The sequence below is a fragment of the Triturus cristatus genome, chromosome 12 (assembly GCF_964204655.1).
Source record: "Triturus cristatus chromosome 12, aTriCri1.1, whole genome shotgun sequence".
NCBI classification, from domain to species: Eukaryota; Metazoa; Chordata; class Amphibia; order Caudata; family Salamandridae; genus Triturus; species Triturus cristatus.
Genome location: NC_140595.1, coordinates 243,163,626 through 243,177,617, shown reverse-complemented (window position 1 = coordinate 243,177,617; position 13,992 = coordinate 243,163,626). Strand labels below are relative to the sequence as shown.

At 43.8% G+C, this 13,992-nt stretch overlaps 1 protein-coding gene across 1 annotated transcript in view; it reads right to left on the bottom strand.

The window, feature by feature from the left end:
* The window catches only part of HASPIN (histone H3 associated protein kinase), a 1,547,868-nt gene extending 1,534,361 nt beyond the window's left edge, over nt 1-13,507 (bottom strand). The window contains exon 1 of the mRNA XM_085639404.1: nt 13,208-13,507. Coding sequence (XP_085495530.1) covers nt 13,208-13,459 — 252 coding nt within the window. The 5' untranslated portion in view covers nt 13,460-13,507. The remainder of the gene's footprint in view (nt 1-13,207) is intronic.
* Between the last annotated feature and the right edge of the window lie 485 nt (nt 13,508-13,992).

The following is a 13,992-nucleotide window of genomic DNA, read 5'->3' as shown; positions in this document are numbered from 1 at the left end:
TTTAAAAGCCTCCCAAACACTTTCTACACTAGCTGTATTCCTATTCAGTTGAAAGAAGCTTTCCATTTCATTCTGGGTTTCCATACATCAGTCTTCGTCCTCGAGATGGATTTTATCAAACTACCATTTAGATGATTGCTTACGTACCCCAAAATCCTGATACTGCCAACTTTACGAAAGCATGATCGGAACAAACATTTTGAATATAGGTGCAGTTGATTAAACTTAAATTACGTGAAGTAAGAAAAGAATCCCGTCTTGCTGCTGTTTTATATTTGGCTGAGAAACATGAATATTATGAAATTTTGTCTGCCATATATCTATCAGATCTAATCTTTGCATACATTTCGCTACCACCTTTTTCAGACATGGTTTATTTTGTTTCTGTGCACCTGAGGATGAATCCAGTACCGGATCCTGCAAAAGGTTAAAATCACCCCCCAATATCACTGTTCCATGGATATACAGTAATGCTTGATAAAGATCCGATAAAGGTGTAGGATTGTCTTCAATTGGTGCGTACATTGTGGCTATGGTTAAACTACTTTTGTTAATCAAACCAGTGACCAAACCCCACATTTCATCTTCTAACGAAAATTGCTGTCCCTATAATAGCAGCACTTGAAAAATACCTGCTATCTGCCCACTGCCTGAACATACTATATGTAGATTTTTTTTTAATCCACATAATGTGTCTACTGAATCAATACAATGTCAGGGGCATTTCCTCTTAACCATTCTTCAACAGCCCGAGCTTTTATTTTATTATTGAGGCCATTGGCGTTCAAGGAGAGAATACATACAGAATCTTTATATACCTGTTTATGAGTAGCTGTCATCAAAAGACATATCAACCAAAGTACAGTGTGCATACATTCTAAAGTGCCTGCTTCTGCATATTGTACAGTACATAGGCTAGATTTGAAGTGCCTGTGCATATGATGATCAAATAATTAGCATATATAGAAAGAGATGAACCAAGATCTTGCTAGCAGCATGACTAAAAGTAGATTTCAACACATTTCTCAACATTAATCTTTTAACTACAGTACATACCAACTTTTTTAAAGTGACAGTTCAAACTAGAATACCATGTAAAGTGCATATTGATATTGATAATAGCCTTACTTCATACATTTGAGAGAGAAAATAATTTTTGGGGCAAGTTGACATCTCCTGCATTATGTTGCCTTACACATTTACCAAAGATAATTTGCTTGTACTGACGTATAGATGAAGTATCCCATTTTCTCCACTGCATGCACCCCATTCCCTTCCCTACCCCTCCACCCTTATCTTCTCTGTGCCTGCGCTGTGCTCCTTGTGAGAGGATAGACCACACCTCCTCCCTACTCCCACTTAGTACACTGAGTGCAATGACCCTGCACCCAGTATTGTGCACTTACTACTCCGGGAGTGACCCTAGTCCTCCGGCCCTCAGTCTCCCGCCCCAGATAGCATTTACACTCATACTGAGCTGTGAGACCCTTAGCTTAAGTATCTCTAAGAAATATCAACATAATTATTGCCTAACTTTTATCATTCATCATTTATATATTTTTATAGTGAGCTAGATAACTTCTGTAATAATTCTTTAGCTTTTACTACATCTTCCATTAGGTAGAATTTGCCAATTACAAGAACCTTTAATTTCGATTGTTGAACAATGGCTGCCTGTGCCCCTTTGGCTTTAAAAGAATCAATCATTCCAACAAATTCTCTCCGCCTCTTTGCTACAAATGCAGTCATATCGGAAAAGATTTTAAATTGAGGGACTTTGTGTGTTGTCAAATTTTTCTTTTCCTTGGCCTTAGACAAGATTTTTTCTCTTAATTGAAAGTCAGCATAATTTACTAGAAGAGTGCCAGAATATTTCACATTAATGGGACATTGTTCACGTCCCCACAAAGATAGTGTGTTATTATAGGGATGTTCAAGTCCCCACAGAGATAGTGTGTTACTATAGTGGTGTTCAAGCCCCCACAAAGATAGTGTGCTACTATAGTGATGTTCAGGTCACTACTGAGATACTGTGGTATGATAATGCTCTTCAAGTCCTCACAGAGACAGTCTGGGAAGATGATTGTATTCAAGTCTCCTCTGAAAGATTGTGTAAATACAAACCTTAAGGAATTACAGGAATGCTCAAGTCCTCCAGAGATGGTATGTTATTGTAGTGATTTTCAATTTTCAAGTCCCCATAAGTGCTCACTTATTACTTTATTCTACTGAACACATTTGCCCACACACAGGTGCAGCGAAGTATGTAGAGCTGATACATACTTAATTTTTCTCTCTCTCTCTTATATCTCCACAGAAACAAGGAACACCAAATAGGTGGTGTATGTATGTATTTTCACTAAGTGGCATAGCATGCAAATAGTGTTTTATGTGAATAAGCCTACAGTAGTGGTACCAAGGAACTAGGTTCCCATGGTCCTGAAGAAAAGCCAGCTCGAAACATGTTGACCCATAGGACCGCAGGTGCATTACCAACCTTGCTTTCCTAATCACCCCTAATTTTTAATCATACCGACTAGAGGCAGGAATTAAATAGATATACCTACTAGTCAGGTATTTTTAACTGTCTCCACTCCCTCCCCTTCTAGATATATACACATCTCCTTAATCTTTATATAAAGGTCAACCAGTGCTCCCATGTAGTTAGTCAGTCGCAGCACGCCCGATCCGCAGTGGATCGGGATAGACCCGATGATAAAGCATGCCGCCAAGGTACAACCCTGGTGTGTGAGGGTTTTACAAGAAAAAATGAGTTTTTTCCTGACACGAGAGACATTAATGTATATGTACATACTGGGTTCTCTGTTTAGATTTAATATGTTTAACTAAGGAGTAATAACCCGGCGAAAACCTCTTTCTCCTCCCCCCCTTTTTCTGAGATACATTCCTATAATTACACACAACCTGTGTGTGGACTGGAACATCATTAGTTTCACACTCTCTCTGTAATGAGATTTGAGCTTCTAATTTGCATACTTTTTCAGTGGGGTCTTAAACACAATTGTCGTCACAAACTGTTTCTGTAGGGACTTGAGTATCACTAAAAAACACACTATCTTTGTGGGGACTTGAACAACACTATAATAACACACTATTTCCTTGAACAACACTATAATAACACTATTTCTTTGGGGACATAAACATTTAAAATCACAACAATAACATACCATCTCTGGGGGACATGAGCATTCCTGTAATTCCACACAACCTCTGCTTGGACTTAAAACATCATTAGCTTCACATTATCTTAGTGAAAATACATACATACACCACCTATTTGGTGTTCTTTGTTTCTGTGGAGATATAAGAGAGAGAGAGAAAAATTAAGTATGTATCAGCTCTACATACTTCGCTGCACCTGTGTGTGGGCAAATGTGTTCAGTGGAATAAAGTAATAAGTGAGCACTTATGGGGACTTGAAAATTGAAAATCACTACAATAACATACCATCTCTGGAGGACTTGAGCATTCCTGTAATTCCTTAAGGTTTGTATTTACACAATATTTCAGAGGAGACTTGAATACAATCATCTTCCCAGACTGTCTCTGTGGGGACTTGAAGATCACTATGATACCACAGTATCTCAGTAGTGACATTAACATCACTGTAATAACACTATCTTTGTGGGGACTTGAACACCACTATAATAACACACTATGTGGGGACTTGGACATGACTATAATAATGTACCATCTATGTGGTGACGTGAGCATTCCTATAATTACACACAACCTCTGTGTGGACTTGATTATTAGCTTCACACTCTTTATAATGGATTTAAGCTTTGACGTTACACAATATTTCAGTGGGGACTTAAACACAATTGTCGTCACACACTATCTCTGTGGGGTCTTGAAAATCACTATAACAACACATTATCTTTGCGGGGACTTGAACAACACTATAATTACACACTATCTTTGTGGGTACTTGAACATCACTAGAATAACACACTCTCTCTGTGGGGACTTGAATATTCCTTTAATAGCACACAATCTCTGTTTATACTTGAACATCATTAGCTTCACATTCTCTGTATGGGGATTTAAGTTTGTCTTTACACACTATTTCAGCGGGTACTAGAACCCAAACATTTTTAATGCCCTAACTCCGGGGACTTGAACATCCCAATAATCTAACATTATCTCTGTGTGGACTTGGACATGATTACATTCACACACTATCTCTGCAAGGACTCCTACAAACATATACTATAATTATGCTGACTTAAACAAAATAATCTTTACATTCTAACTTTGTGGGAACTTTCTTCACGGCCGAAGACACCATCTCTTTACAGACCCTGGACCTACAGTGTTCACATACCACCTCTGCTGGCATTATCACACACCATCCCAATTCAGTGATGACATTCCACCTCTTTGGGCTTCATCCGATTCTACTGCTATGCAGACCTTAACATTATATGCATTCCTATGGAGGTGTGATCCAACAGCTATTTTGATAAAAATGTAAGTGGCTAATCAAGCTCTGGGTTCCACTTGAGCATATTCCTTGATTCCATGTGTTAATTTCTTTATGTGATAGTTCCCTTATTTACCAAGATTTTGAGCACTGATAAATATGTTTAATACAGTTGTAAGTGACTTTCTGTAATCATGATATGATATTTTCTGGCACATTAACAATCTTTCTTTTATGTACACCCTTAGTATATATGCAGCAATTCACAAATGAATACATTAAAATGTTGTTTGTTTATATTGTTGATAAAATAAACATTTAGCCATGTGCCTTTGACTGTATTCAATCACAAATAGTGTTATGGACTAGGTCCCCACAAGGATGGTTCTGTGCGCTTGATTAAATAACAATATATTTGCAAATTTGAAGCCGGATCCTGTATCATGAATTTTTTCTTAACATGTTTCTGTTATTAGTGTGAGTTAAAAACATTGGTAACGATTAGTCCCCACAAGGCAGGTATCCACATATAGTCCCCACAAGGGTGTGAGAGTGAGTGAGTGAGTGTACGTGTGTTAAATGCACTTTTACTTTGCTAAACAACAAGCACAGACTGGACAATATTGGTTGAATGTTATTTCATGTCCGCAAATGGCAAATACGCCCACATCACCTCCCTTGAGTAGGCCTTATACTGCTCTACTCCCCAATACTGAGATAGTCAATGTGAACCCATTAATTGTGCATCCCACACAGTAATGGCCCATTTCCTCACAACCACTTTTTTAAAAACTAAAATTTGCACAGTACAGAGTAGGTCTACATTTTTTTTCAATCATGAAATTAAGAATGTTTTAGGATAGGGTCCCTTCTCAAATCTGCCCACCATTGTCAAAACTCAATATTTTATAATTATTGCTGTTTTGTTTGATTATTTATCTACGCATAAATCATGTGCATCAACTGGTGCAAAATGCATGAAATTAAGTCAAATTACACAAAAACAAGAAAATGTCAATAAAAATATATATTCTTTAAAAATCATGTGCATCAACATGTCTGTTTTATTTTTGCTTGCATTTTTTTTTATGAATGTTGAAAATCAAAGTTGGATTCAGAATCAGAATTCTCATTATTCGGCTGTGAACAGCCATAAAAGTGCATGATGTGCAAAAATAGAAGTAAAATACATACAAGTTATTAAAACATACAAGTAAAATACATAAAATCATCAGGTTTGTGATACTAATGACCAACAATCAGGATATAAACAGGCTGAGAAGAATAAAACCGAAATTAAAACAGACAAGTACTGATTCATCGATGTCCTGAAATTAATCTAAAATTGACCTCTTGGAGCGGACTGCTGCTTTAAGAAACAGAATCACGTGACCATGTTATGTCATCTGGTAATGCAAATAAAAAATGATATGCTTGCATACAAAGTCGTAGATTCTTAAACTTCAAAATTGGTATGAGGAATTTTTTGGTATACATTTTATAATATTCACAGAAGAAGAGGAAATGCACCATAGTTTGTTTATGCAAGTTAACACATTGACATTCTATAGAGTCAAGCTGCGGTTGGTGTCCGGCCGGAAAACAAAGTAAATATTTCATAATACCAGCCTGGAATCTGGACAATAGAAGACTATCCCACCTCTTATTAGTGTTCTGCAGGTAGTTGGTAGAGTTAGCCCCGGGATTAAGATAGAAATAATGCTTAAAACTTGATTTTTGTCTTTCAGACTTAATCCTCTGTTCTTTGGTTCGTTCTAGCAGCAAGACTTGCACTTGCTAACAGAGGCTGCCCGTGGCGTTCTATCTAAAAACATATCAGCCAATCCAAAGTCTTCCAGAGATTTTTTGACGTACACTAGCCAGGGGATCAAAAGACCCTTACTGCAAGCCAAGCAGTCTAAAACTCTCTAGTTAATTTTGCTTCTTCTGAGCACCAGATAAAAAGCAACAAGAGGATTGACCGGCTACAAATAAAGTCGCTTAGAAAGGCTAAGCCTTGCTCATTGTGGCAAATGAAGCTGGGAGGTCCACACAGTGACTGACAGTACTCTCCGACAACATCAATTTTCTTCCCTTTGGAGGGTAGCCGAGTCACCCAGGCCCCATAAGTTGCTATTAGGACGCATTGTGCCGAATATATTTGCAAAAAGGGTGTGACAATTATTTCTCCCTTGGGTGATGGGCGACTTAGTGAGCCAACAGCCATGGAAAACTTGGTCCGACTTTGTGCAATATGCGCAGGCCATGTCCCAGGCGAGCTAAAAGTGACCCTCAAGTAAGAGAAGAAGCTGGTGCTCAATAGCACTTCGTTATCCACCGTAATTGTTAAGGGTCGCATGCACTTTGGGCCACAAGTCATTATGAAAGCCTTAGTAAAATTAGTTGATGAATCCAGATTGGCCATAAAATTGACAAAGGGGTGCACTAGATGACACAAGGCTTTGGGGGTGCAAGCAATTAACACCATCATCCCCATATAATAATGCTGGTGGGGGGCACCATTTACCATGGGTATGTCTGGGGTGCACTTACTAAGATCATTTATGACAAAATAAAGAGAAGTGGGGCTAAAACGCACACTGGCGAATTCCCCCCCGACCGAATTCATCAGGGACTTCTCCTTTGTTCCCAAACCTGACTCAGGCCTTATTGTCCATATCCAAGGAGACCAAAAAGTGGAATAGGGATGGATCCATTTGCAGATTAATGAGAGATTGCCACTGCTTAGCCCAATTAACACAATCAAAGGCCATTGTCAGATCCATAAAGGCTAAATATAGTGAAGACTGCTTGGCCAATGTATATTCCCCAATGATTAGGTTTAAGTTGAGGCATTGATAGATCATCCCTATACCACTGCGGAATCCATATTGACATTTAACATGCTATTTTCAGTGACCCAATCTACTACTCTATTATACAGGACTCTGCCTAAAAGTTTGGCTGGTATATTTAACAAGGGAATCGGGCGGTAACATTTAGGCTCCACCCTGTTGCCCTTTTTAAAGATCAAAACTATAACTGAGGATGCCCAGGAACAGGTGATCAATGACCTTTTCAGGGTATTATAAATGTTTGTCAACAGTGGGGCCCAAAGATCCATGTTACACTTCATGTCAATTCGGGGCACAATGCGGCCCGGTTGCTTTTCCCTCCCACACTCTCCTGGATGGCAGCCTTCACTTCTGGTAAAGAAATGGATGGAGCTTCCCAAGGCCATAGCTGCAAACCCAACCAAACTGGCGTCAGAATAAATGTTTCTAACGTGTGCCACCCAGTCCTCCCACTTTATGTGACAACTAACTGCTGATACACCTTGATCTAGGGAGCGCATACAAGAGGCAGCCTTCCAGAAAGACTTGCTATCCTTTGTGTGGGCAGTGTCACTGAGAGGGGACCACTGCTGGGAGATTACTTCTTTCCTCATCCTATTTATAGTTAATTTAGAGGCTTTGCGCTGAGTGGCCACTAAGCTACGATCACAGGCCATGTGTTGGATCCATATGGAAATATGTGCAAGGCAGAGATGCTATCAAATGGGCAAGAATAGGAGCTGATGACATAGGCAGTAGCCATGCATTTTTAAAGGGAGAAATTCTGCATACTGCTGAGCAAATACACCTCAAGAACGAGGCATCACAATTGACAACCCGAACAGAAACAGTCTTTAATGAATATTGATCTATTCTTCTACACTAACTTCATCTTAATTATGCAGCATGTTTTGGTAATGAGAAAATATTTTTCCTTTGACTGTGGTCACCATTTTCTGAGAGTTTGCCAAACAACGCTGCTGTCTTACCCCCGGTCTGTCTACCTTTCGGTTTCAAAGGAGTACACTTCAGTAAAACAAAAAGTACGTTATATCACATTTCTGTTTCACTCATACCTCACACCATCTATCAGTTCCAGTTTTCCTAAGGAGCCACCATTTACTCAGCAGCAAATCTACTGAGGAAGTGAGCTTGATTCTCTGAATACCATCTATGGTCTCCGGGACCTGTGACCACACTGGATAAGCCCAAGAGACTCGGGGGCATATTCACAAGGACTTATCTCCGATTGATCTCCACCTTAACGCATCAAAAGTGGAGATCAATCTAACATCCCATTCACAAGCTGGTGCAAACTGCAGACATCGCCGGTATTCCTGCGATAACTGCCCCAAAATGTATCTCCATGGTGGACACCACAAACTAACCATAATGAGATGCAGAGTAGGCGGTCCCGTGCAAAAAAACACCACTTTCATAACGAACTGCCAGATCTGCGATGCGAGTCAAAAACATGCTATAAGCCGCGGTAGCCGCAGGTATTTAACACCTGCCTCAAGCAGGTGTAAAGATGGACGACTAACCGCAGTAAGCAACGGAGCCCCGCACACAGCCACACCCAAAGAACAAACGACGCCATGGAGCTACTCATCATGCAGCTCGGAGCCCCTATAGGGCCACAACACCCACCACCCCCAGGACCCGGACCCCCCCCCCCGGACCACAACAGAGACAGCGCAGAGTAAGACAGCGGACCTACCGAAAACACACCATTCTCACAGACCTAACGCCCGAGGAAGTCATTGCCCACTACAGGCTCAAAAGGACAACCATCCTCCGCATCATGACCCACATCGCCCACAGGCCGACGGTCCCAACACAGCGAGAATCAACATCCCTCCGCAGACGAAGCTCCAACCAACAGCTGCCAGAGTCAGAGGTGTCTCACAGCCAGCCCTATCAAAGCTCATCACACCTGTCCTGGATGCCATCCTCAGCTTCATACCCCAGTTCCTTCACTTCCCCAACACTGCGCAGGAACAGCTGGAGACAAAGCAAGGCTTCTACGCCATAGCCGGATTCCCGGCCGGGTTAGGGGCAATTGACTGCACACATGTCCCACTTGTGCCCCCTGCAGATACTGCACACCACTACCGCAACAGAAATCACACACATTCCATCAATGTGCAGGCAATAGTGGACCACCAGGGACTCTTCACCAATGTCCTCGCCAACTACCCAGGCAGTGTGCATGATTCCTTCATTTTCCGACAGTCCATTATCAACCAGCGCTTCCAGGATGGCACATATGGAACTGGACTGCTCGTTGGTAAGTGACAAATCAACACATCACACACCCCAAAGCCACCAACACAGCGCACAATTGTGAGAATGCACGCATGACCAAACCACATACAACATTTCAAACAACACGACCACCTACCAGACACGACAACACCACTCGATGGTAATCCTGGGCTACCCCTGCACATAATACAGACATATCGTGGCACCACAGCCACACAACAGCTGAACGTGTGGATGCGGAGTGCAGCCATGTGCGTGGGATGCAAGTGACCCGTGAATGGGAATGTACATAACGACAAGTGAAGCATGGATGTGCAGGACAGACATGGGTATGCAAACCACAGACATGTCCATTCAGACCACAACTGCTGGTGACTGGAGAGTAGTGAGCAGTGGACGCAACTATGACACCCCAGGCCGTGGGTCAGATAGTGAAGTGTTGCACGGTGCGTCCCCCCCTGTGTGCGTGAGCGTAGTGGGTTGGCCCTGAGTACGCCAGGGCTGCGCAGGGGTGTGGTCAAAAGCCCCGTTGCGCAGAGCGTGGTTCACTCCCGGGAGGGCCAACGTCACTGACAGTGCGGCGCCTCGTGGCCTGCCATGAGGCCCACCGCCGTGAGCAGCGGGGACTGCGACCCTATGCGCCTGCTGCACCCCAGGACGCTGATGCACTGACCAGGCCTGCCCGCCCCAGCGCACCAGGGCCGCCCTGCTCACCTGTCAACACCGTCGTGTGTCAAAGAGTGCCCACCACGTACCAGTGCAAGCTCCAAGCCCCAGGCCCGCGCCCTCTGCAGCCTCCGCAGACCATCACTGCCCCCTCCCCCCTGACACTGGCCCACATCACTCCTTTATTATTAACATACTCCACCGGCGTCCTTTTCGGCCCAGTAGGTCCCACATGTGGAACTGTGTCCGGAGTCCTGAATGGCAGCGGCCAAAGCACCAGACTCCCTTCGATCAGTGAGGCATAATTCCATATCGCAGGCCTGCGATACGTGGTGCAACTAACCCTGTTCAACGCAAGCCGGCGACACGTGGTGCCACTAACCCGTGCACCATGAGTGACCCTCACCCTCTGGCAGAACATCGTTGGTGTCTGAGCCTGGGGGTTGTCATCAGCAACGGGCAGGTACGGACTTGGTGTCTGGCATGGGTCTGTGGCATTCATGTCAGCCATGTTGCCGGACACAGCTGGCATGTGCCCTCTGCATCATGCCCTGGGGGTAGACCTCCCATTCTACCCCGTGACACTCCGTAGAAGGCACCTATGACACATGCGAGGCCCTGCTCTGCCCTCATGACCCAACCCCAGTCTCCCGCAGGTCAGCTTCCCGTGGTGGTGGGCCCGTGTCGGCTGCTGTGCATCCGGGCCACTAGCCCTGTGCAACTTGAGTAATTCCCCCTTGTTGTTCTGACATTGCTTTTCTGAGTGCCTGATGACTGTTGGAGTTGTTGCCAGCACCAGCTACTCCCGGAGGGCTGGCTTACACTCACCCCACTCACAGCCAGCACAGGCGTCACTGGATTAGTGGGCCTGCCATCACATCCTGCCGAACCAAGTATTGACTCTTTTCTCCCTGCACTGTCACAGGTGATCAAGGATATGCACTCTGCCCTTGGATGATGACACCCCTCCGAGACACGGACGCACCCGCCCAGAGGCAGTACAATGCGGCCCACATACGCACCAGGAGCATCGTTGAATGCACATTTGGCATGTTGAAGTTACGTTTCAGGTGCCTGGACGGCACAGGTGGAAAGCTCCTGTACAGCCCGGACATCGTGTGCAAGAGGATTGTTGCATGTTGTGTGTTGCACAACATCTGTGTTCGCACCAAAGCCCCATGGATCCCAGTTCCAGAGGTACCGGACAATGATGGTGACGATGGGGCAGGTGGCCCACATCCCACTGCAGCTGCGGCAGGAATGGCCCATAGGAACACTATCATTGACACTTACTTCTCATGAGCACGTCACATTGTGGCCGTCCATGGCAATCATGGGACAATACAAGCTGTCCAATTGCACAGCATGTGTGATTAAAACATATTTGCAGGTTGAACTTGTACATTGTCATGTTACATTTTCCTGCGGTTTCAGGTGTGATTTGCCATGTTGGGCACATTTGCGGAACCAATTGTGCCCTGTGTTCTGTTGTGGAGGTGTTGCTGTTTGTACCGGGATGTTGTCAATGTCGAGGTGCACTTATGCTTATGTGCGTATGCTGCACGGTGGGTGAGTCGCTCCGGCGGCACCGATTTGTCTGCCACTGGTCTCTTTCATGCGGTGTGCCTGTCGGTTCTGTTCTTCCACGGTGCTTGGATGTTGTGGGGTACATGTTATCCTCTGCAGTTGGTCAGGGTGCATTCGTGGTACTCCGCAGTTGATGTAATTTTTTCTGTGGCATTTTTCATATGCTGTTCTTGTGCTTTTTCCCAGCGAGTATTGCTGCCCTCGTGCTGGTTGTCACTGTTTTCTTATCGCGCTTTGGCCCATCGCAGGTTTTTTTGTGTTGTGGTTTGTGCTATCTCCATCAAGGTAGTTGTACCGCGGACATGTCCGAGGTGTCGGGAGACTATCACATGGTACCGCCTTGTTGTGAATTCCACATTCACACGGGGTTATTTTCCTGCGATAGGCTGCAATGTGTAAAGTTGCGTTAACATTTTTCGGGGATGTTTATCACACGTTCTTGTGAATATACCCCTCAGTGTAACTCTCAAAATAGTCGAACCATGGACAAATTGCACAAAGGTTCCCATCGAGGTTACCATCATCAAACTGCAGCTATGCATCTCCATCCCTTTCTGAATCAATACTCAACTCCTCTCTCATGCATATATCCAATTCTCAACTGCTTCCGATTCTCCTTGAATTCAGCACGAGCTTCAACAACCAATAACTCATCGTTTCAACAAACAAATCCTCTCTTGGCGACTTTATTCTCTGTCTTGTCCGCTATTACTCAGTACGACTAAAATTACCTCTGAACCTTTATTCACAGATACCACTGTTCTATTTTGCCATATTTGATAACCTTCGATCTTAACTTTCCTGTCCAACTGATGTAACCCACTTAAGCTATATGTCTCTAGTTTTGTATAAAACACTCATACTTTGAAGTTCTCGGTGGCTTTATACGAGTTTAAATAAATAATATTCCAATATCGACCTCGCAGTCATGTTGGGACTAGAACATTTTGCGCAACAAAAAATCTGTAATGCTGCTAAAAAGTGGAACTCCTAATCAGGGAGGGAAAAAATGAAGAGCACTGTGAATGCAGCCTTCATTAAGTTAGGCTGAGGAACTTGAAAGGAATATAACAGGAGGGGAAGAGAATGTGTTCTGACTTAATCACCCCGTGCCTGAATGTGTTCTTGTGTAACGTAACCGGTGCTCATGTAAAGCGCTCCAATACCTTCGGGTCAAGTTCGCGCTATATAAATCTGCATTAGAAAAAAGAAAAGAAAAAAAACACATCGCTCCTGCGTAAACAGTCTTCCCGTGTAAGCAATAGATTTGTTTTTGTTTTTTTAGCTCTGTAGGGGCTACAAAAATGTATAAGTGAAGTAATCGGCATTACTCAGATAGGTTAAAAAAAAAAACGGCAACGTCCAAGCCACAGATCGGAATATTTGCACCCTTTTCGCGCCCTACCTGAGGTCGCTCTCTTTCTGTCTGCATCCAGGTTGAGGTCCACAGACTTGAGTGCCACACACTGCAGCCTAACTGAGTCAACAGACGCGCTGTGCAAGCAGCGGATGCGGCCGAGTGTGCTCGCCTGACTATCTTCAAGTCTGCCGCGCATCCCCCTCTCGCCGAGGACCGACCTTCCAATGCGTGAGTCAGTAACGCAGAGAGTGAGAAGTCCTCTCCTGGTTGTTTCTCTCGGCAGTAGCCATTGGTCATTTTCAAGAGTAACTCCCTTCGTCCCGAGACGCACGTCACAGTGTTATGAATGCATTGCCCCGGCGGTGAATCATGTTACAGTGTAGCCTTTATGAGCCATCCATCCCTGTGCCTGCCACAGACAGTGCTTCTGCACCCTGAACTTCACACTGAATACCTAATTGCTCCGGGTGTGAATAAAAAAATTTGCTAGCATTCCTGCCAAGAATTTTCAATTCTATTAAGGACAGGGAGGCGAGGATTATGCTTCTCTTTCTTTTATTTGCTACTCAAAGCAGCCAATGAAAATCGTTTTGTATGCAAATAAAACTACATTTCCCATGATGCTCGTCCATACATCACATCCTGTATAGCCCCATAGGAGCCACAGTATCCTGTTTCCAGGGTTGCCAGATTGAGCTAATCTATGTCAGTCCACGGAGGCTCCGATTATGCTTCTCTTTGCTTTACTGCAAAACCACAGCAGCCAATTAAAACAACTTTAAACTTCAGCATACCCCCGGAAGTACAACCCCCTCCATAGTATGCACCAA